This window comes from Dermacentor variabilis, chromosome 6 (assembly GCF_050947875.1).
Source record: "Dermacentor variabilis isolate Ectoservices chromosome 6, ASM5094787v1, whole genome shotgun sequence".
NCBI classification, from domain to species: Eukaryota; Metazoa; Arthropoda; class Arachnida; order Ixodida; family Ixodidae; genus Dermacentor; species Dermacentor variabilis.
The window spans coordinates 104975255-104999096 of record NC_134573.1 but is presented as its reverse complement, the minus strand read 5'-3'; the positions used below and the strand labels follow the sequence as shown (position 1 = coordinate 104999096).

The 23842-nt window shown below is 46.8% G+C and overlaps 1 protein-coding gene across 2 annotated transcripts in view; it reads right to left on the bottom strand.

Annotated features, from left to right (window-relative positions):
- The window catches only part of LOC142584305 (uncharacterized), a 34122-nt gene extending 17957 nt beyond the window's left edge, over nucleotides 1–16165 (bottom strand). Inside the window, exons 1-8 of one of the 2 annotated variants that reach the window (XM_075694451.1) lie at nucleotides 16095–16165; nucleotides 13932–14017; nucleotides 13222–13254; nucleotides 8186–8287; nucleotides 8012–8107; nucleotides 5241–5294; nucleotides 2290–2566; nucleotides 1084–1253 (exon numbers count right to left, since the gene is read on the bottom strand). In XM_075694451.1, the coding sequence (XP_075550566.1) occupies nucleotides 1084–1253; nucleotides 2290–2566; nucleotides 5241–5294; nucleotides 8012–8107; nucleotides 8186–8287; nucleotides 13222–13254; nucleotides 13932–14017; nucleotides 16095–16116 (840 nt within the window). In that variant the 5' untranslated portion in view covers nucleotides 16117–16165. The remainder of the gene's footprint in view (nucleotides 1–1083; nucleotides 1254–2289; nucleotides 2567–5240; nucleotides 5295–8011; nucleotides 8108–8185; nucleotides 8288–13221; nucleotides 13255–13931; nucleotides 14018–16094) is intronic. The other variant, XM_075694452.1, reaches the window with a different exon arrangement.
- Nucleotides 16166–23842: the final 7677 nt, after the last annotated feature.

The window sequence follows — 23842 nt, the reverse complement described above, 5'->3', positions numbered from 1 at the left end:
CTTTTCATATTGTTTCTGAGCATGCAGTTCTAACAGGAGATCACCACTTGCCAGCCTTGATACCTTGTAGCCTGGACCAAGGACATCAGTTAAGGACTAGGAAACTAGAAAAGGGGAGATATTTCGTACTTGTTTATCGGATTTTTCAGAGTGGATGACATGGTACCGTGGGAAGTTCGGTCTTTGACGACCAAAGAACTGAAATACATCTTCGGTGTGCCCTCTTTTTTCAGGGCGATAAGGAATTGGAGTAAAGGAACTTGCCATAGAAAAATGTAGTTTTCGGCAATAACGCCAGCCACCCCCCATGGAGCCCTACAAGGGGACGCTACAGGGACTGTATGTACAGGTCCTGTAAACGCCAGCTGTACGCCATCACTATAACCAAATATGAAATAACCTAGGTTGGCTATTCACACAAGGTTAACCCTTCTTGCCTGGAAAATTGGAAGTAAAAAGAAGCCAAGAGAAGACAGGAAAGAAGAAAAGTCAGAGGAAGACGAAGGCTGGAGGGAGAGAGAGACAGGAAAAGGCAACTACCGATTTCCCCCGGGTGCGTCAGTCCGGGGGTGCCCGTCTACGTGAAGCAGAGGCCAAAGAGGTGCGTTGCCTCCGCCGGGGGCCTTAAAGGTCCGAACACCCGGCATCGGCTCAACCCCCAGGATCCCCCTTTCCCCGGACACGGCTAAGCCGCGCACGGCTACACGTGGGAGGGTCCAACCCTCGTGTGCTCGGGTACGTGGTGTCGCGACACACCAAACGCCCGCTGACGCAGACGCCCCTGCGGGGAAAGGCAAATAGAAGCGCGTACATCGTCCTTCGAGTAAAACGTCCATGCACACGCACGCAGGCACACACCGCGCACGGTACGAAACGTGCCCAAACACGCGCCGTGCAAGAGGCAATCAAGGCGGTGTGAACGAGAGATGGGAGTGATGTACACCCGCTAGTAGAATTTTGCCCCGCATGCAGCGCTCTCACGCCACCAGCGCAAAAGTCCCTTGATGCCAGCGCGACAGCGCCACTCGGCGGTGTCATTCTTGACCATTTGTGCGTTTAGGAGGCAACACTACATTATACTACCTGTTCGTGAGGGTCCTCGAGGCCGCTCGGGCTACGTAGCTCTGCCGGGTCGTACAGCGTGGCTGGTTGCGTCACCCCGCCGGCCAGTGATGAGGCACCGCCAGTAGCGCCGCGGCTTCGAGTATTGGCGAGTCCGCCGGGGCGCGGAGGCCCGGGACCGGGGGTGGGCTCTGCGGTGTAGCCAGCAGAGTGAGTGCTAGCCATGCGACTCGCGCAACGCAACAACTTCGGGAGTTGTAGTTCGGTTAGTATCACGTGCACCATCATTTCAATGAACAGTTTTAAAGCACGGAGCTGCATAAAGTTTCCTAAACAATTTACTAGAGGGAACCCTGGCGGTGTAGTCGGTGACAACATAAGAATACAGTACAAGCTCCACCCACAAAAAATGCAGTGCATTTGCCCTTCACCTCTGAAAGAGAGCACGAGATAGCTGGAGTACCCTTTGGAAGAGCCCCGTCATCAGGATCACCCGTTAAATTAGCACAGACGCTCACATTTCATCCCAAAACCAGGGCGCTGCGTCGTGCGACATGCTATCTGCTATAATCAAGCGCATCCTTCGTGTTAAACGTATTCACTCCAGCAAAAAATGACTGACTATTACGATACTCGCTAATGCGAAATTTGAGCGCAACTCTATAGGTGTTTTCATTTCGCGAAATATCGGTTGGCGCGGACAATCCGCCTTGCGCGGCACGTTGGAAACGGAGCGAAGTGTGGTGCGTCTGAGCACGTGGATGATGCGTAGGCGCGATTCCCATCAGCCGCTGCAAACAGACCTCCGCTCGTGCAGCGCTTTATTTCCATACAGACTACGCGTGCTACCGCGACGCCATTTCGTAGCCATCGTCATCGCACAGCCCGTCTTGCGCGGAACTACGCTTTTCTTCTCACGCTTTCGCCCTAACTTCCTCCTACACTTTCCACCCATCGCCGTCTTTCATCTCCCGCTGCGCTCCGAGTTGGCTTTCATCATTCGCTGTGCGCTCGGTTACCAGGTGTGACGCCGACACTCACCGCAGGAACTGGTGCCTAAAGGCCGCGCTCTAAAACGTACTCGAGCCAATCGTCGCTGCTGTACGGTGGTCTTACTTTCAATATGAGAGCCTGTAGACCAACCTCGAGTACGCCACCTGGTGATAACCTCTGTGATTGTTGCTCATCACCCGCTCTCCCTTTTGGTATATCAAAAATAAAGCGCACCGCTCGACGTCACAGCGGATCGCCAGGGGTTAGGAGTCAGCCATCCGAGGAGCGAGAATGACCCGGCACCGCTGCGTCGACTCTGGCGACCGTCGCTGGGCACGTGGAGAGAACGGCCTCTGCTCGTGGGGCGCCTTTTGATCTGGAACCAGCGCCACGGGTTGCGCGGATCCACAACCGAATTGCTTGACGGGTCGGGTGTCAGCGCCGGGGTGGCCTCCGCCTCCTGTTCCAGCTTCGACAGGTAACTCAGGTAGAAGCACACCAGCACCAGCGCCTGCCCCGTCCCGAAAAGTCATTGTTCATTGAGGACATGTTCTATGCTTGACCTGTGGCAACAGTAGATCTGTGGCCAGTACGTTGAAGATCTCACTTCAAGCAATTCAACAAACGTATGCACGAATATTGCCCTCATACAATGGTCCAGCGCGCGCCGACGGATGCGCCACTGGTGGCGGCTCAGCTAAGTGCACTCGAGAAAGGAGGCAGCCGTCCGCCATGATTTTCGGTGTCGTATCTCGTGCTTCTCTTTCTGATCCACATTTTTTTAGTAAAATAGGCAACACCCGTCGCATAAGCGTGCTGGCCACATCATCAAGGTATGCTGAAAAACAATTGTTGCGTGGTGAGTGCTCACATACTTGCAGAAACTCCCCGGCGACATGGTTCTAAACATTTCCCCGCAGGCCGCAAGAACGGCAGCAAATACATTAATGGATCGAAACCGTTCGGCAGGAAATTTCTAGGTTTCATGGTTTCTTTTGCCACTGCAATGTTGAACTCGACCATGTTTACACGGCTGAGCAGCGACGTTGATCACGGCAACCCGTGTTTCGGTTCTGTTTGTCCGCAGTCCAACTTGCAGGTTCTGAATGTAGTTTGCCTGTTTTACCATTTGCCGCTTCTTTACCGTGGTGCTCTAGCCACGGTGCATGACTATACGAGTGCATCGTGTTGTGTGTTAAAGCTGCTCAGACTTGCTAAGAGTGATTTTTTTTCTTTATGCGGCTCGTTAAATCGTAGCACCAGCTGTCACGAAGATCATGCTTCCACATCTATTTTATGCGTGCCTTTGCGCTTCTTGAACTGTTGTTAGACGCTTCATAGAGAGCTTTTTTTATGCTTTAGTATAAGCAACGTAAAGGAGGAAAAAGTGCACGTGTGTGAAGTGTGAGAAGCAGGCCACATGGTAGAGGCGTGTATGTGTATATATATATATATATATATATATATATATATATATATATATATATATATATATATATATATATATATATATATATATATATATATATATAAATTCACACACTTCACACGCGTACACCTTTTCCCCCTTTACGTTTCTAATACTGACGGATAAAAAGTTCTGTATGAAGCGTCTAACAACAACTCAACAAGCGCGCAGGCACGCATAATGTAGATCCAGAAACATGGAAAACAAGAACAACATCGGGAAAATTACTTGTACTTGGCATAAAGCAATGATAAGTTAATAGAAATCAAAGTGGATTAAAACACAACTGGCTGCAGGTGGGACACGAACCCACGCCTTCGCATTACGCGTTCGATGCTCTTGAGCAACCAAACTGAGCTACCGCAGAGCCGTTTTCCCGTCTACTTTTTGGGGTACTTATGTTTTACTGCTAAAACTGACCCTATAGGAGCATTAGCCAGCGCCACCAGTCACAAACCTAGGCGCCGGATGTGTAACAACATCCTGTCTGCCACAGGCGTCACGAGTACGTGATCCATTTAGGTGACGGCAACTGGTCAATAAACACATACATGCTAGTTGAAGGCATCAATGTTGCCGGATTCGAGACCCTCGTAATGTAATGAACGTGAAGAAAGGAAACCGAGGGGCCCGATTTTTATTAGTCATATCGTAAGAAGCCAAGAAACAAAGACACCATGGACAACAGAGGGAAAATTACTTGTACAGCTACGATATCTTCGATGTATCAGTTGCTCATATTGGCATACATCTGCTGTTTTTTATATAATTCTTGTTAGTGTGAGAGCGTGCTTAGCCTCTTCAGACGGCTCACTTGGAGAAACTATATTTGCACAAAAAATCAAACTATTGACGTAGTTATATTGTTGTGTATCACAAAAGTTTGACTCGCTCCATTGTTGCCAACTCGATGTTGTAGGGGGTTAGCAGTCCTTCAAGCAGCTCCTGTGGCTTTCTTTTTTCCTTACTTCCTCGATTTTTATGGAAACAAGAAAGAAAGAAAGAAAGAAAGAAAGAAAAAAAGAAAAATAATTTAACGGCACCAATTATCATCACAGTTTCGCTCGCAATTGTATGCTGTGGCTGGGCTTTCTCGTGTAACTGAGCGTAACTACGGCACATCTCCAAGGCGATATAGACTCAGCCACGAAAGTTCCCAGGACACGTTTTTCACCCCAAATGCAAACCTCTGCTCAGTTATAGCATGGCGCTTTTAATTTAATGGATCAATACGTACTCTCATGAGTAAAGGTGTACCGACCACAGGATTGCCCAAATAGAAAACAAATTCTTCCTAATCAACATCCATAAACTGATGTTGACTAGTGCACTAGAAAATTCGTAATGCCAAGCTTGGACCGTAGACCTATATTTGAAGTTACATTCGCAGCCAAACGAGAAAATCAGCTTTGTCACCCAATCTCCGGTTTGTAAATTTCTGCTCACTGGTGTACGTCTCAAGAACTATATTAGAGATAAAAACATTCCATGCGAGGTTGCGCGAATAGGCTTCACATGGTTCATCTTTTTAGGTTTTTTTTTTTTGAAAACCTCCCTTGCCCGCACAGTTTTGTGGCCGGCTGTTAAGGGCATCATCGAAGGAAGGAGCCATGCGAAGTCTTGCACGTCTTATTTTTCAGGTGCATTCCCTTTCCGAAAAACAGACAATTCACAAACCATGAACACAAACTTTACATGGTCACTGCTCTATACTTACCCTCACGCTTGCTATCGCTGTGACCAGCACGAGAACACTCCAAAAATGCAGATCCTGTAATGAGGAGTATAACGGTGTAATAGAGAGCAGCACGCAGCTGGTGACGCTGCACTTTAATGTCACAGCCATAATTATTTGGCTAAGCAAAGATACTGCGTGGGTAACAAATTTAACGCCATCGTGCCACGACAGCACTTCCTTTTTGGATCAAGATATGTGAACACTGGCAAATTCCTTCATGCTCGCGCTTTGACCCAATCAGAGAGGACGTAGCCGCCATGTAAACCACCAGAGCTGACAATCAGGGGGAATTTGACAGTGTCCAGACTCGTTTACTACCCAGTAGCTTTTCTCAGAAAAAAAAAACCAGCTTGACTTGGCTTTCTGTATCATTCTAACGAGGAAATAATCCACAGAAGTTCCTTCTTTTCCTTGACTCTTAGTTTCAATGAAGGCCGTGATGCTGTCACATTCCAGGATGGTATGTTCTCCGGCAGCACAGCTCAAGTTGACGCTCTCCTAGAGTAACAATTTGGAGTTGCTTCCGACAAATAAATACATTCACTAGATGTTCTATCAGGAGGAAAATTTCAAGTCTTATATGTAGAAGTATTAGTGCATTACAATTAACAATTGGTAAAGGGCCGCTTCATTCCGCGGGAAGCCAGGCAAAAAAAAATGCAGAAACGAAACCTGGATTGCGCCTGAATTTCCCTGAACTCGCTCGCCAAGATGTCATGGATTTCGACAACGTTTGCATGTATCAATAGTTAACTGTTTTTCACTAAAAAACACTACAGTCTACATGGCATATTGAATAAACCAAAGGCTCAACCTAGCAACCCTTGCGAATTTATATGACGCCGAAAACGGCCTATACACCAGAACAAAATTTGAGCTTGTCACGTCAAATTTACTTGCGGCTCTGGGATTTCGACAGAAATTCAGAAAATAAAGTTAGGCCTGCCTTTCTTTCAATTATTTACCAAGCCTTTTCTCACTGAATGAATGAAGGTTGCAAGCATACTGTGTCATTGGGAACTGGTGTGAAGTGGGTCGCACAAGAGAATCCCTAGCTATGGCTGTTCTATTCGCACTATTTACGCACATCTAAATGCGCCCGATATAGCCCTTGCCATAGAGAACCCACAACGCGTAATTGAGCTCAAGGTCTCCGCAATCCGAAAACCTAAGCTTCCAGGCGTGTGTGGACAATACACCAACCTACCCTCCCCAAGAGAGCACGAGAGCGCGCACGTGGCATGGTCGGTATATGAGAATTCTGAAAGCTACTACAAATCTGAGCGAATAAAGAAGATAGGTATTTCTTATAGAATGTCAGCATACTGACGCAAATTTTGAAGATAGGTCCCAGCGTGCACTGTCGTCTACTGTTAATATTACTTGCATGTACTAAAACATTATAGGATATTTCTGCCATCCTTCTAAAATTTGTGGGAAGAAAAACTTGTTGTTCTTTTCATGTCCTGTTTCGTGCGTTCGAAATTACCGAAAAGTTTACCCCTCTAAAGACAACAAAGCTACCGGGAAGTTATCGCTTTACTCTGACAGTCATCCCCCGATGGTTCCTGCTCAACATCTAGCTCAACATCAAGCGAAGCTTTCTTAACCTCTCCTCCCCACTTTGCGGGTGTTGGCTGCTGCTGTCTTGCCAACAACTCGGGTCACTGGGTATGTGTAACCTCGCCATGTGACACGAGCTGTATGAGCAATCTCGGCCAATCCCCCAGAATGGGTATGCGTCACGGGGTGCTCGCACATACAAGCAGAACAAGAGGCAAGTAATAAAGAAGTCGTCAAGGCCAAAAATTAAAAGAAGTCGGAAACAGAAGCAGCCGAATGCCAAGAAGTGAATAAAATGAGACCGGAGAGTGCCTTAAGCGAGAAGCGATTGGCTACCTGAAAGTGAACAAGGAGAAGTGAAGGCATTTCAGTAAAGTTCAAGGGAAACCTCGCTTATCACCTTTTACCACATGCGCGCGGGATATCCACCGATTATTTTATAAATGCGAAGTATTCTTCGCCCCATTCTTGGCACTTTGCGTTAGATACGTAGGTAGACAGGTAGGTTCCTGTCTTGGGGCGCTATAACGTAAAGCTATTCCAAACTTTTCTATTCCATTTCTGCAATCTCCCTCCGCGGTTGGTCGAAAACTTTTTTGGACCACCATCATTTCGCCTGTCTGTCACGCGACGTCAGGAAAACCGTGATAGCTCCCCATCTGATATGACGTGCACACACTGATTATGCATGACTGGAGCGAACGAAAGAAAAAAAAAGTCATTTATGATTCGACCCCTGTTCGCCATTAGACCTCAGCTATTGGTCAAAAGCTTTACGGCTCCATCCCCTTCATCTGCCTGTCACGCGACGTCACAAAACCGCGAAAACTCACACGTCAATATGACGCGTACGCGTTAAAGATGCTTTAGTATGCCGAACTGCACTACTTCCTAAACTGGCCCACTTTCCCCAGCACTTACACGTAGCACTTTACGCAGTTTAGCAGTTTCTTCGTAACAGCCACACTCACGTACGCTCGCGATCCACACCCACAACAATTCAATTTACACAAACGCGTTCCTTGCTTTGATAGCTGTTTGCAGTACCCCAAGCAATGCTGGGTAACCAAGTACATGCAAAATGCTTCGCAAAACGGCGATTCCCACAGTGCCTGAGATCTGCAGATTTCGTTGTTTGTTTGTTCGTTTTTTCATTCCTTTTTGGTACGTCTGTGAGCACCACTTACTTCCTCGTGTGGTTTGTGATCTTCATTAACCGTAAACACACTGGGTCCCCTCGTTTCGAAGCTGCCGTTGGGCGAATCACCAGCGTCTTGAACTACCTGAGAATAAAATCACAGAATGCATCAAGAAGTGGATGCAAATAACACATAATGAAGGTGGACATAACATGTACTCACCTGACTGTATCTGTAATGCACTTGAATGCACGCAGCGATCCAGCAGAGGAAGATGGTGACGGCGTTCCAGGCGATGAACATTTTCAATATTCCGATGATACTCTGCGCAAGTAGTGTGGTTACACGCGATTACTTGAAGACGAAGGAGCTGCTAAGGGGGTGAAAGCAGAAAACTGTTGTTGAAGACTGGACAAATACTGAAGACATGCGCCGAATGCTGCTGACGTTAAAACACTTCCGTGGCGTGTGCTACGTGTTTTAATGCTATTTTTCATCGATCACTGAGTTATTTGTGCAGCTTCACTGCACTGGCGGATCCAGAACGCAAGGGGGTTGGGGGAAGAGGATCAGATTAGCCCGTGGTCTAAAGGATCTGCAGCCTCAGGCCTGCGACTAACAGGGGCCCCATATAAAAGGTTTCTTTGACGGCCCCCTCAACGAGTCTAAAGGATGCCTCATCAGGAGCCCGCCGGGAATTTCGGTTACACAATAAATGTAGTAAAGCGTCGAGCAGGGAGCGCTCTACCACAAGAATCTTAAAATAAGTTTAGCAGTACTTGGATTATAAGCAAACAATCCATCTAGAGGCTATCTTCCTTTGCTCGACCAGCATCCGCAAGCAACCTTCCTATCTGGCCTTAACCCATATAAAAAAAGAGGGTTCACCTTCTGAGCACCAACGTCGATGAAGAAGTAGCCTCCCGGTCAGGTTCAGCGCACTGCAGGGATGTGCCTCCTCTTTTGTAACGACATAGGCCGCGCCTTTATTATACTATCTATCTATCTATCTATCTATCTATCTATCTATCTATCTATCTATCTATCTATCTATCTATCTATCTATCTACCTATCCGTCTATCCATCCGTCTATATATATATATATATGTATATATATATAATCTCTTACGCCGACCCAGAGCCATGCCATCGTGGTCGTTTAATCGTCGCCATTCCAGTTTCGTTATTTGACTCTCGTCATGCCATCGTCGACATGCATTCTGCACCAACCCAGTGGTCAACGTTCTCTGATAGATCGGGCCCGTAGGTGCTCGTGGTCGTGATGCCATTATGGTTGTCGCACCGTCATCATTCAAGCTTTTTCATCCGATTCTCGTCATGCCGTCGTGGTCACGCCATCGTCGCCATAGAGTCATCTTGCATCCGTTGTCACAACGCCGTTGTGATGCCATCGGGGTCATTCCATCGTAATCACTAGTTTTGTCGTCTGACTTTCGTCATGCCATCGTCGCAGTGCCATCGTGAGGATAGAGGCTTCGTCATACAGTCGTCGTCACGCCTTTGTCGTCGTACACTCTTTGTCATCACATTGTCCTCATACCGCTGTCATGCCATCGTCATTGTTGAGTCGTCTTCATGCAGTCGTCGCCATGTATTCGTTATCACACGTCGTAGTGACGCCGTCGTTCCCATCATTGTCCTCCTCACTTCATCATCCGACTCTCGTCGCCCTGTCGCCGTCACGCCATTGTCACCGTGTCGTCATCATACCATTGTCATCATGTCATCAACGTCGGGCTCTGCCTTTACCATGGTTATGAATTCAGTAACGTGGTCCTATTGTCGTCGTCATACCACCTTCTTCAATCAATCGACGTCATTCCTCCTTCCCTATTATATCGTAGTTATACTATCACCATTCAGTTCAGGTTATGCCCCGTTGTCTTGTTATCGTCATCATTGCGTCGTAGTCAGACAGTCGCTATACGCATATGTTTTTGTAATACCGCCGTCATCATACCTTCGTGGTCGTGCCATCTCAGTCATTCAGCTTCATGAGGTTGTCGTCATACCGTCGTCGTCACGACATTGTCGCCATACACTGGTCATCCCGCTGTCCCGGTGTCGTCGTTATGCCATCGTCACCATTTAGGAATCGCGTTCTCGTTGTCGTCATACTATCGTAGTAACACCGCCTTTGTCGTTCCATCGACGCCATTGCTTTTTCGTCACCGTCATGCCACCATGCTCATGACAGCATAGCAGAGTAGGTCAGTACCTAAGTACGTCGCATGTAGCCGAAGCAATGAAAATCTCAAAATGACCACTACAGATGTTAAATAAATGTGACTTCAGAAATACGGTGTGTTGCTATATTGCTCGAGAGATAATCATATTAACATCGACAGTAATCATGAGATTGGATGTGTCGTAATTTATATCGCAATTGGTTCACAGAAGATGACGTAATAGGTCCATCATATATCCAAGTCAACCTGCAGCGAGTTTGTTGACATCATGGCATGTAATTAACGTAAGGAGATGGATTGTTGTGAAGACGAGAGAAGCCAAACGTTCTTTCGTTGTTGATTCCCCGCCATATATTGGCTAGCATTCAGTAATTATCCGACGCATGTTGCACGATGATGTCCACCAAATATCCATAGGGTTTCTACTAATTGAATCGCGCACTTGTGACCATCTGGCAGCATTCGTGTGTTCTCTTCTTCGGAAGAACACCATTTCAATCAGCAGCTACAGAGGCCAGTCGTAGAATGACGCCAACAACAAGGCTGGAGTGTACTAAACTCGAAACTGGAAATACGAGGGCCTCCAGCAGCAAATAAAGAAGGACCCACTGGATATTTATGTACCATGCTGCAGTCACTTTTCAAACCCGGTTGGTGCTTGCAGTGTAGACAGTTGTGCAGAGGAAGTCAATCTTTTTCTGCACTCTGTGAGAAGTTGTACGAGTTCTTTTCCGCCTCACCAAAGCGATGGAATTACCTTTTGAAGAGACTCTAACAACATAGAAAGATTTCTGTTCCGAAATGCTTGTGAACTACAAGGTGGTCCCGCCATGATGAGTTGTGCATTTCCGACGCATGGAAGATATTCTTCATATTCTGGCTCAACATGAACGAGAAACTGGCAACACCCGGCTGTGTCGATCGAGACACCATTTCTTCTCAAAAGGTGTCGAAACTCGAAAGTGCTTCACGGCAACTTTATGAAACAAAATTTTTGAAGCGCTTTGACAACACAAGGCAGTGACACGCTTCAGAAGCCTGGTTTACATCTTTCCTAAATCCTTTAGACGTGTATGTCGGCTCTGTGCGCCCATATACGCATATCTCTACCCTAAGTACCAACTTTCTTTAGGAAAGGGCAAAGGCACTGAGTGTACACATAGGCGCTATTTGTCCTTTGCGAGAACTTTGAGTTTTTGCCAGCTATCAAGGAGGCCTCTGAGTGCAGCGCAGTATCCATCAAGCAGGCTGACGAATTAGTCTAAATGCGCCGAGTCGATCTTGAGTCGACATTTTCTGCTCAGGTCGCGCAGTTTCGCATAACTGCACGTAGCGAGATAGTAACCTTGGTGACCTCACGAAAATGTTGAAGCGAGCACACATTTTGACCACTTTTTTTCTAATGGCTTTATTTTGCTTGGGATATATTTGATTATTCCAATCTCAAACTGTGAGACTGAAAGCCCTTTTCCAAAGCGTTGCATGATTCAACATTTTCTGCGCTCCACCATCGGCGTTAGGAAGCTGCTGCACTCCCTAGACAATATGGTCGTCGAAAGCTACATTGCGCATGTTTAGAAGTTGACTTTGTTTGTCCTTCACGATATATTCATAACCTTAATTAATCATAACATAATTTTTCGTATGTGAATAAAACCAAGTGTCGCGAGGCTACTGTTTGTTCTGGGATTCCAAAGAGCGTAAAAAACACAGGTACGGACCTAAGAATGACAACACATAAAGCAGTGTGTTAGTTATTTATTTATTTATTTATTTATTTATTTGTTTGTTTATTTGTTTATTTAAAGTTACCTTACAAGCCCCTAGAGGCATTGTGTAAGAGGGGAGAGTACACTCAAAGATTATAAGATACAATAATTCTAATACATATGTGAATACATATACAAAAAATACAGCGTAAGAAATGCGCTAACATAGCGTAATGTGGTGTTACAATTGTACAATGGACAAACGGAATACTTTTGAACGCGAGAGGTCACTGATCAACAAACTTTCACGACGAAGAAAGGCGTCCACCGACCAAGCAAAACTTATTGAAAGACAGAACGTTTCGGCTCCCATACGAAATCTTTCTTCACAATGGGGCGAAAAAGGTTGAAGTGCCTGCTCAAATAGGCTTCAGCACGTGCCGCAAGCACCGCGAGTAAGACGGGGGGAGGGTTCCTTCGTTTCCATTGAACGCGCGTCCTGTTAATTGTACCTCGAGGGACTCTAGGTACAGACGTGACTTCCAGTTTCTTTCCTGGCCGATTAGACTAGACTTCATCCAGTTAATATTGCGCGTAGTCGTTGCTGCGTGCTCTGCCAAAGCATTTGAAGCCGCTCTTCTCTCATGCACATCGTTTTGATGTTGGCGCAGCCACTGTTTAAGGTTGCCCGTTTCCCCTATGTAGGTGCAATCGCCTACATGGAGGTTTCCCCTATGGTTTACGTCGAACTCTCGATTAAATAAACTTTCACACAGTAAAATATATTCAATAGAACTACAGAGCGAGCTGAATGTATTTGGCTATAACAAAACATTGTTTAACGGATAGTAGCACATTAATAACGAGAAAGGCAAGAAAATATAACACTTAGGTTATGCAGAGTTCGAAAAATGCGTTGTGAGAAGACGCCGGAAATTTTCTTGGTCCCTCTCATAAGCGATGAGGTTATGAAGGCTGTTCGAAAGGCGAATGTCTCTCGAAAGAGCGGCGTAGTTCCTTTTTCTTTTTCAAGTATGGCCTTGTATTTTTAGCGCTATTTAGGATCCACGCATGGGGCCCATCTCCTCTTTCCCAGAGGCATGCCGGCACTTCAGCAGTAGACAGTATTGAGTGTGCAGCAGTATTCTTCTTTAAGACGCGAAAATATGTACTTCGATCAATATGCAACAACGAAGTTTTCCGTCTGACCTTGCTTGATTCTTATTTCAAGTATTTGTTTCACGCCTTCAATACAATGTTAAACTTCTCGCTACTAGCATCTGTCTGGTCGCCTAAAAATCCTTAAGAATAGTTCCACTTTCTTTTGTATATACTTACGCGACCATCGGAATCTGCATGCGTGCACTCTTTCTGAAAGTGGGAAAAAAAAAGTAAAGCTTTTTGGGCCTGCCTGATTGATTTTGGACCTCCACTGATCGAATCCCGTTCATGTATACAGCACCTGAGCCAAACCCCCAACATCTGAATGAGTTGTACAGGAAGACTCAGACATTTACAAAATCACCCCCAATAAGGTATTAAGGCAAAAGTACCCCTGCAGTATTAATGAATATTCAAGAAAATAGCTCCTTACTTTCGAGAAACTGACGTATGAGTGAAACTAAAGAGCACACAGCGAAAACAAAAAAACAGCAGTTATCGAGAACTAAATTTTCATATACTAAGATACGTATTCTAACAATAATATTGTGAAACCTGATATGGTGATATTTCGGTTGTCGCCCATCACTTAGCCGGATATTTTTTACCCAATTGCATTAGCTCTTAATTGACCGTAGATATCTTACGTGCACTTTCCTCCCAATAAGTGACGAGATTCGACTCGACAGCGTAATTACGATGCCAAATTTCTTCACAGGGCGCTCGAAGTACAGCGTCTTGCGCAGAGTACACAATCGAGCGAGTTACATTAACATGTGGGACAAGTTCTTCGTTTACAGCATGTCAAGCAGTTATGCAATTGTCTTTCTTGTAGAGAAGGATAAGCAGTTACGACACAAAAGAAAGGAGGGAGAAAGCATACGCACAAAATAAATGCTGAATATGAGGATGACGTCACTGGCTGCGTTTGTGAAGAGCACGATGTTGTACACAGTGTTGAGCGCCAGTTCTCCTGCAAGAGCGGAGAGAAAACGGCTCTATATTTAGAGGAACCACCACCAACGAGGCAGTTATGGGGCAAGGCACCGTAGAGCATCGAGCTACTAGCGAAGCTATTCCGCGAAGCACTGCAGAAATTCTAAAGGTTTTTTTTTTATAAATTTAAGAACGCCGTGAAAGATGTCAGAGGAAAACATGTCAGACAGATGTCAAACCGTCAGACAGATGGCAGGTCTCGTCCTTGGTACTTTGTGGTTGCATGTGTTTGCGCTCTTACAATTTTTATGTCAAGTATGCACCAACTCGCCCAGAAAGAAGTTTTAATGAAGATGGCAGGAATAATCACCACTTGTGGAAGAACCTCGGCGCGCTTTTCAGGGAAGCCAAGGGCGGAGAGAAGCCGAGATCTGCACAACCTCCGTGATCGGCCCAAATTTTTTTTAGACTGCGTTATCTTCGGGATAAGCCCACGAGAACGGCTAGCCAGATGGTAGATCACAGGGGAAAACCGTGCTACAGTGCCATGCCCTCGACAAGAATGCTTCGCTGTAAAAAAAAAAAAAACCAGCGTAGATAGCAGGACTACGGGAATACAGTGCCCGTGTTGACGTCATCCCGTATTCCTATTCGTCGGCGCGGTTTTTGCAAAATGTCAATAGGCGCGACCACGAGATCAGCAGTGTAACGCTATGATTACTGGGCTACCGCGATGTGTGTCAAACATAAGACATCTTTCTCCGATGCAGAACGCCACAGCCATTGAGCCAATCATTATATAACTAGCTGAGAAAAGTATCACGGAAGCAGCTTGATCCAACTATGGTACACGGTCGCCCTGGGAACATTGATGCCACTCAGCGCAATAACCACTAAGCGTCGGTGAAAACGGCAAGCCCTGCAGAGTGAACAATGGCTCATCGCTAAGTTGCTTGTAACGATTGATTCACGTCCTGAACACAGACCGACCAAACGTAATGCGGAGGACGTCACCTTAATTCAACCTGCGATGGCGCTGCTAGCGCTTCATCGATCTCCACTATGAAGAAAGTAGTTGCATAGCCGCAGTACCGCCGCGTCCTAATAAATAATATTGCATTGTATTGCAAAGCAAGCCTTACAACTCGTCCATTCAACGTTTCCGAACCTTTGCTGTACCAAAGTGGCCCGTATACGCTACAATCCCGCAAAGTCGACATCCTCTCGCCTGGTAGCTGGAACTACGGTGAGCGCCCTCGCAACAGCCTCCCGAGGCGTCGAAGAGCGCTGGTGTGTTGGCGCTCACGCTTCGTCGATGTCTTTATGGCGCATTTCGCGTGAGGGCTAGCTTTGCGGGTACCAACTAGACACTGCGTACGTATTGGTGAGAGTCGTAACGACTGCGTAATAAACTTCCAAAGCTTTAGAATAAAAAACAGATACTTCTTTTTCGGATATCTATGTCACATTCAATGACGTCTTTATATTCTGCTTCTGCAAATAAAGCGTTTGGTTGCTAGTCAGCGCTCTGTCCTGTGCTCTTTACTCGCTCGTCCTGTGTCGCGCTGCTTGTTCTAAAGATGAACCAACCAGCCCCTTTGAACACACTGCTAAGGCCCCAAAGCTTGCAATTATTACCAAATTTTCAACAAACCATATTACAGCGCGGGCCACCACCGCGGCCGACAGAGCAGAGCACTCATTTTCGAAGGGTTACCAGTCGCCACGTACGCTTCTTCAGGTTTCAGTGATTTTGTTTATAATACAGCACCACCGAACTATTGCATATCGGAATCCTTCATGGCTCTTAAGCGTTCGTCTTCAGTTGATGCCATTCTTGATGCATGCTTACTAGATGTTTGCGCAGAGCTAACGAACGTTCTCGAAAGTGAACGTTTCCTTCTCGGCGGTGGCTGAGCTGCTATAACACCTTCAATCATTTATTTCATTTTATCGCTGGCCTGTGGATACGATGATAACGATGATGGTCACTATTTATGAGCTGCAAACGCCGCTGTGAATGCAGCTGTAAAGTCACTGTAGCACCTATACAATCATTGTAAAAGAGCGTGCACTTGTTAAGACGAAACACAGCAGCAACAAAAAAGTAATACCTTGTGTTTGGTGCATCCCCATTTTTTCGAATCCCCAATCGTTGGGCACCGCGAAGAGGAAGACGCAGTTGTAGCACCGGAAATAAGTGCAGACGCACAGAGCGCAGAAGTTACGGGAGCACTGTTACGATTTCGTGAAATGCAGTTGGATGATGTCGCTTAACCTTTATGTCTGTATAGGCTTCATATTCATACATAAGTAAAACATGCGAAATGCGAAAACACCCGTGTGCTTAGATTTAGGTGCACGTTAAAGAACCCCAGGTGGTCAAAATTTCCGGAGTCCTCCACTACGGCGTGCCTCATAATCAGAAAGTGGTTTTGGCACGTAAAACCCCAAATATTATTATTATAAGTAAAACATGAGCAGGAGGAAGCGCTCGCTTTCTGCTATTATGGTGAGTGACAGATCAATAGACAGGGAGGAAGGAAAGGCAGTGACGTCAACTGGACTTTGTTTGATTATAATACACGTGGGAAATAGGGCAGTGTTGAACCAGGAGAGATAGGACAGCAGTTCAGAGATTTCAAAGAAAGAAAGAAAGAAAGAAAGAAAGAAAGAAAGAAAGAAAGAAAGAAAGAAAGAAAGAAAGAAAGAAAGAAAGAAAGCGCAGACAGGCAGGCAGGCAGGCAGGCAGGCAGGCAGACAGGCAGACAGACAGACAGACAGACAGACAGACAGACAGACAGACAGACAGACAGACAGACAGACAGACAGACAGACAGACAGACAGACAGACAGACAGACAGACAGACTTTCAAAGCGATGCTTTCAGCGCAAGCAGGTCGTATACATACACTGACACTTACCAAGCAGCCACTGGTGACCAGTAAAACCACCCTCGAACTCCGGCCGACTTTTCTTGCCGACAACCTCTCTTCTGGAGTGACAGGCATGTAGTTTGATAGGTTACCGACGCTTCCCCGATGCATCATCCCGTAAAAGTGCCGTAGGCACACCTTGTCCTTGTTCTTTGGTGAAATGGCGCACCGCGGCGGCAATACATCTACTTCTTCTACTTCTTCCTCAGAAACAGCTGCCGCGTGTCAGCGACGAAGTCGATTGTGGCTTCGTTTTCACGCCGGCGACACGCGCGGCTCCATCATCGAAAAAGCGATTTCTCGCGTTCCGCGGGCTTTTCATTGGGCTTGGAAAAAAACTTTTATATAGCACGTATCGAGCAACAGAAAGTTGGATCGAGGATTTTTCAGGATCGTCTATCATTTATTCATTTGCACTTCTGCCGGAACATTTGAGAAGTTGGTTATAAATAATGAATTGTGTTAATAGGCGACATGCAAAATATAGTCTGACTTGCAGCAATTGCCACAGCATACAGCATTGCCTTGGTTTTGCCCAGCTACGTGGCACTTACATATTTTAACGTTTTCGCACAAGTTACTTGGGACACATTGTTATAGTGAAAACAATGTGTGGAACCCCCCTTACCCAATGCCCATTGTTGGTTCATAAGGCAGTTTTGAGTATCCGATTTGCCTATGAAGTTGCAACGTTGTATTAGTTGATGCTTACTTTTGTTTACCTCACTTTTGCTGCTCAGCGTTCATATGGTTTCAGGAACGCTTGATGACTTTTGATTGACAGGCAGTGCTGATCGAGATGCTGGCTTTAATAAGAAATTGGAGATGCTTTGGAGATGCTAGCCTGCAGCTAATGGCATGTGGTGCTGCTCCAGAGGCTATAGTCCTATATATATATATATATATATATATATATATATATATATATATCACTTTACTCTAGTTTCAGCAAACGAACACAACACTGTACGTGCATCTGGCAACACATGCTGTCGCGCTATTTCATTACTGCCATTGCCATATAGTGCCCCAGAAAGCAGCTATTACGCGTGAGCGTATATTCCCCCACTTGGAAGATTCGTGATGCAGCTGTATGAAGCTTGGCGACAAAATCTGGCACAGCGCCAAGAATGAGGTCAGCGGCGCAGCTGTCACGGCGAATGGTGGGTGACCTGGGTAAGAATAGGCAAGCGACGCTGCAGATGACGTCATCGGTACAGCTGGCGCGGGGACAACTCGCACAGGTAGCGCGGAGCGGAGCGGATGGCGTCAGCGCCTGACATAACTCGGCGCTCGGAGAGGCACGTAAGCAGTTCAGTATCGGCGCTTGGAAAGAACAGTCGGTGCTTCATCGCTGGGAAGCAGTACGGACGGAGTGGGTCCTTCTCGTGATCTTGCAGCTGAACCGTAGAGGAAGAAATTGCTGAACGACAAGCAACCCGCCGTGGTTCCTTGGTGGCTTTGATGTTGCGCTGCTAAGCATATGAGGTCACGGGATCAAATCCCGGCCCCGGTGGCCGCATTTCGATGGGCGCGAAATGCAAAAACACCCGTGTAATTGGATTTAGGTGCACGTTAAAGAGCCCCATGCGGTCAAAATTAATCCGGAGTCCCCCACTGCGGCGTGCTTCACATTCAGATTGTGGTTTGGCATGTAAAAGCTCATCACAGACCGTTTCCGCTGTCATCGAACGATGTGTGCTCACGTTTACCTGTGCGCGCGTGATATCGTGCTGGTTAATTAAGTTAAAACACGTTGAGGGGCTAGTTCGTTTGAATCCATGACAGAATGTGGCAGCGCGACTGAACAAGGACGTAGAAAGAAGCAGAGACACAAAGACAGCACTGTCTCAATGTGACTGTTTCTTTCCACGCCCTCGTTGAGTCACGCTTACGAATTCTATCATTGTTAATTTAGTTAGTAAGCGAACGCTTATACGGCCGATAAATCTACTCGCCTTGCTTCGTACAGCTATCTACTAATTTACTATCACAATCGGTGCTTCGCCTTTCTGGCGGAACTGCGAATTTTTTTTTTTTCATCACCTTTGTTTTTGGGCCGTCATTTTCAATATTCTGAGGAATTAACTTTTTAAAGAATGAAACAGAAGGTATGAGCAACTTTGGTGATAGAATAGTGATTGGGTATGCGTGGTTCGAAATGATTTTTCGCGAATAAGACGGTGGACGCGCGACGCCGTCGTCGGATTTTTTGAGACAAGGGGCCCTTAACGCTATCGCGTTTATCGAGAGAATTTTGAGCGCAATGCAATGCGAAAATTTCATTTTCCTGCTTTTAAATGCAAACGTTGCAGATAATTACTAAACCCCCGTTTTCCCATGTGATACTGTGCATCATACAAGATGGGAAGTTTGTTTCCCCAGTATCCTCGGTGAGCTAAACAAGGCATCTCGTTTATATCAGGGGAAAATTAGAGGCATGGTATGGACAATGTGTAGGCAATGTTCCAAATGGGTGGGGTAAATGGACATTTTCTAGTAGAATATGTATGCAAGTGGTCCATAGCGTTACGTCTATTTTACGAAAGCTGTAAAACTTAGGCGGCTGCACAGTGTTAAGATCGGCCTGCAGCTATTTCAACCCGCTGCACGTGTTCTGATCCAACCGGTACGGTGGCGCACTTCAGAGAACTGCGGATAACCGGCAGCCACGCGGCGAGGGGTCAGCTCAGGGGAGTTCTCGAGGGGAGGTAATTGGCGGTACCTCCCCATGCGCTTTTCGAGACACCAGACAATGTGCTACTCGGGCGCGCTGCCCGGTTCGGCTCCGCGTTCGACGAAGCAGGCTTTGTGCTGAAACCGCCACCGTTACGCTCTAGCCTCGTCGCCGTTGTGACTGAAGTAGTTCGACGAAGCAGGCTTTGTGCGCAACACGACAACGCCGCCCTGTTCTGCTATGAGTGGAGGAGTTGCCGCGGGAACGCCGACGAAGGCTCCTTCCCACGCGCAGACCAAGACGCAAGACAATGTGCTACCCGCATGCGCTACACGCGTCGGCTCCGATTTCTACGAAGCCCCTCTGACGTCGGCTTCGGAGAGCACTGAAACCTGTGCGGCGCGTGTATGTGAGCCCTCCTCCTCCAAAAGGGCGGGTCATCTTCAATGACGTCGAACTATGACGTCGAGTGGAGTGCTTATAAGCAGCGATTGTCGGCTGCTAGTGTGTGCTCGTTGTCGTGCTCGAAATGTACTCGTGAGCTGTGTGCTCCGTTGCTGTATGTTCGTCTTGCGGGCTCCATTTGGGAGCCACGCTAGACTGTCGATGTATCTCATGTTCAACTGTAAATAATGTGAATAAATCCTGTTCGCCTAAGTCCCGACGAAGAGTCAAGTTCATCCCTACGACTACGACTGCAATATCTTACAACAGGCATAATTACAACTACAACTGAAGTCAAATTTTGCGAACATAAGGAGAACAATACGCCAAGTTTATGTGCGATGGTACATGCATGTTGATCAAATACAGGGTAAAAAAGTTGTAAGCAAGTGTTCGAAGGTATCACGCTGCTGCAACTAGGTAGGTTTCCCAATGTCCTAAGAGAACTTCGTTTCAGGTATTTATAATTTGAAGGAATAGCCAGCACCCGCCGTAGTGTTGGGCTGCTGAGCATGAGGTCGCATGAGGCTGCTGAGCATGAGGTGCTGAGCAACTAACTGCTTTCAAGACAAAGCCCGCGCGTTCGCACGGGCTTTGTCTTGAAAGCGATTAGCTTTGGGGGCACAGTATAGGTAGCTTTGAATGTGCTTTGAATGTGCTGTGTTCTCGCCGCTCAGTTTGCTTTGAAGCGATAGACAGCCCGAAGGTCACTTCGCTCGCTGTTGCTGCCGCCACGCTTCCATACACCAGTGTCTTCACAGCGACTTTCCACGGTCATTGAGTGTGATGCGTGCATAGTTTGCCTGTGCGCGCTGACAGCATGCTTGTCAATTTAGTTAGTCAACGAGTGTTTAAAAGTTTATGCGGCCGATAAAGCTACTGTCCTGCACGCGCAGTGGGTCGAACCAAGCAAGCCAGTGAAGCTGCGATCAAAGACTACTTTCGTATTCGCCTGGGAGACTGGTCTTGTTTACAGACTCGAGCCTCGTGACTACGACCGAGTATATTTTCTTCCCTTCGGCTCCTATACTAAACCAGGCGAACGAGCCTTTGCCATTTGAATAAATATAAAACGATATCTTACTATATTTTATGCGAAGATAGTTTTTAATCTGATATGATTGTTCGCAAAGCCGCAAGGCATCGCCACTAGTGCACTGAAAAGGAGGCTCGTCCTGCTGCAGGAAGCCAGGGACGCATCTTCTCCCTTTGTGTCTTGAACATACAAGACTACTCATCACACCTTCGAGGCTAACACCGCCTAAAACATTACCATTATTATTACTGCCACCACCAATACTTTCAGTTGCATGTTCTTGACTTCTTTCACCACTAGGACATCATTTATGACATCCCCCGCTGCTGGACATTGCAGTCATAAACCACGTTCAGCAAGCGGCACTCACTTGCAGTTCATCGGGAGAAATTAAATCACACTAGTTTATCTGATGTTCTGACGGTGACATTGGTCCCGCAATGGAAAGACCAACATGCGATCACTGTTGGAGTGCTTAACTTTACTTTATCGCGTATTTATTTTCAATAACGGTGAAAGCGAAAAGCGGCCTAATGCTCCACATCCCGGGATCATAGGAGGCGCGGAGTAGGAATAATCAGATGGAAACTGCTTTTTTGTAAGAGAAAGCAACAGAAAATAAATTAAATTTTGAGTGTGACACTGCCGGTGTGCCGCCTCCTTCGTCCGCGCATACCTATGGCGTAACAGTAGAATCGTTAAAGCAAGCTTTCCCGCACATAGATCTTCGCTGAGAAAAAGCCGGCTTTAAAGGGTTCTTCACAGGGCCCCGACGGATATATTTGGTTATCACCGAGTCATAAAGCTCCGCCCAGGATACGCTTCACCGCAAGAATTTTTACTGCGATAAGCAAATTATTTTAAAGCTTTACCTACTTTGCGGTATGTCTGTACTTAACCTATTTCACCCAGTGACCCAAGTTGTTCATGTCTTCTAGCTTGTGCCACTAGATATGTGCACACCAGACCACACGGGCCGTTGTGTACGTACCCGAATAAACAACTTCGGCGCAGCGCATGTGACATAGGTACGTGCCCATTCCTTGCCTGAGAATGGATGTGCCAATGTGACACAATGGGTGCATGCAGCCTTAAATGTACCCAAGCGATAGCGCCCCATCCGCGTCGAGCGCGGCCATTTGATAGATAGCCATCGCAACGATGGCTATCCATAGGGACGTCGCCGCTAGGGGACACAGGGTGCTCAGACTAAAGTGCGAGAAGCCCGGCTGCAGTGCACACCTCATGCATGACGCCACTCCACGTGCCCGTTTAGTGAGCCCTCTTACCGTGTCCATGCCTCGCTCAAAGAACCTGCTTACCGCTCACGAGTTCAAAGAACGCAAGCACCGCAGCGCTATGCAGCGGAGGCCCGCGCCGCTTCGCTTGGAGCAAGTGGGAGACCAACCGACAGCGGCTCGCGGCGAAACGGATGAAGAAAGATCACAATTTGCATCGTATCCGATAAACAAATATACCATCACAAATTGATGACCGTCGCCAGAGCACAATTGGTAGTGCTGCGCACGGGCAATGCGAAGGTCGTGGGTTCGCCTACCATCGGCTACAAGTTATCTTTTCGTCCACTTTCATTTTCTCTTTTCTTCGGCATTTTCTACATTTAAACTTCAACCACAGCTCATTACCCTGTGCTTTTGTTTGCTTCATAGCCTGCTGACTTTACGTGGTCGTGACACCCGTGACAATAAAGCTTTCCAATCGCAATAACGTCACCATTCCTCTGCACAGGATGGATGCGCCGCCAATTTGACTTTTCAATGGCTTTCCCAATCACCTAGATGAAGCAAGTGAAATGTAGTGAGGCCACGTTGCGAGGAGGCGAGCCAGTTTCCCGCTGCCTCGCCGAGCGCCCTCAAGCGTCATTTCTCGCCGCCCCCCCCCCCCCCGCGCCTTCCTTCTATATCAAAGCCGAAAGCCCACGTGATGTTTCTGTCAGCACTCACGCCGCCTCCTTGTCTTTCTGTGCGCTGCCTTTCTTTTTACTACCCCTTTTCACTTGCTGCGCAACGCATTTCCACAAGCGGTTTTGCCATTCCGAGTTTAACGGGAATCCCCCCGACTCCTTCACACTGCTGCTGGCTATTTGTGTGCAGTAGACGCCGAGTCATCTCTGCTGGCTGGAGGAATGAGCCTTCCATGAAACATGAAAAGTGCAGAGGCTTGTTTGAATTTTCGGTTGTAGCCGCAGCGTACATAGGCGTAATACTTTGCAGACACGATTGTCAGCATGTGTCTGTTTGCAGTGTTGAAAGCTAGTCGAAATAGTGAGCAACGCATGTAATGAATGCGTGCAACAGCAACTTTTCGGTGCACCTCGCCCTAATATACTACTGAACGTAAAATCATCCCTTGCTTGATCTCTCAGCATGGATTATGTTTGGCCATTAGTGCAATCTTTCCGGGAAACGATGAGAATGCTGTTGCATAGTCTCCTATATCCTTATCAGTGCTGTCCTCCAAACTTCATATCCGCTTTCACCTCCCCATAGCTCTGAATTCATCGCAGTTTCTTATGCACAATTGCTGTTTCTGTTTAATGTAGATTTTGAGGACATGGACAATTTAGGAAAATTTTAACCGGTGCATATTAGAAATGTAAGCCCCCATAGCTGCAGCAAGAAAAAAAAGCAGAACTTCTTTGCTGCTTAAGTGCACCACCCGAACATGATGAATGACCTGCTACATTCCCATAGCCACAGTTTTCAGTACCAAGCTGCATGCCTTAGTGCCAAAATGTTTAACCCTTTC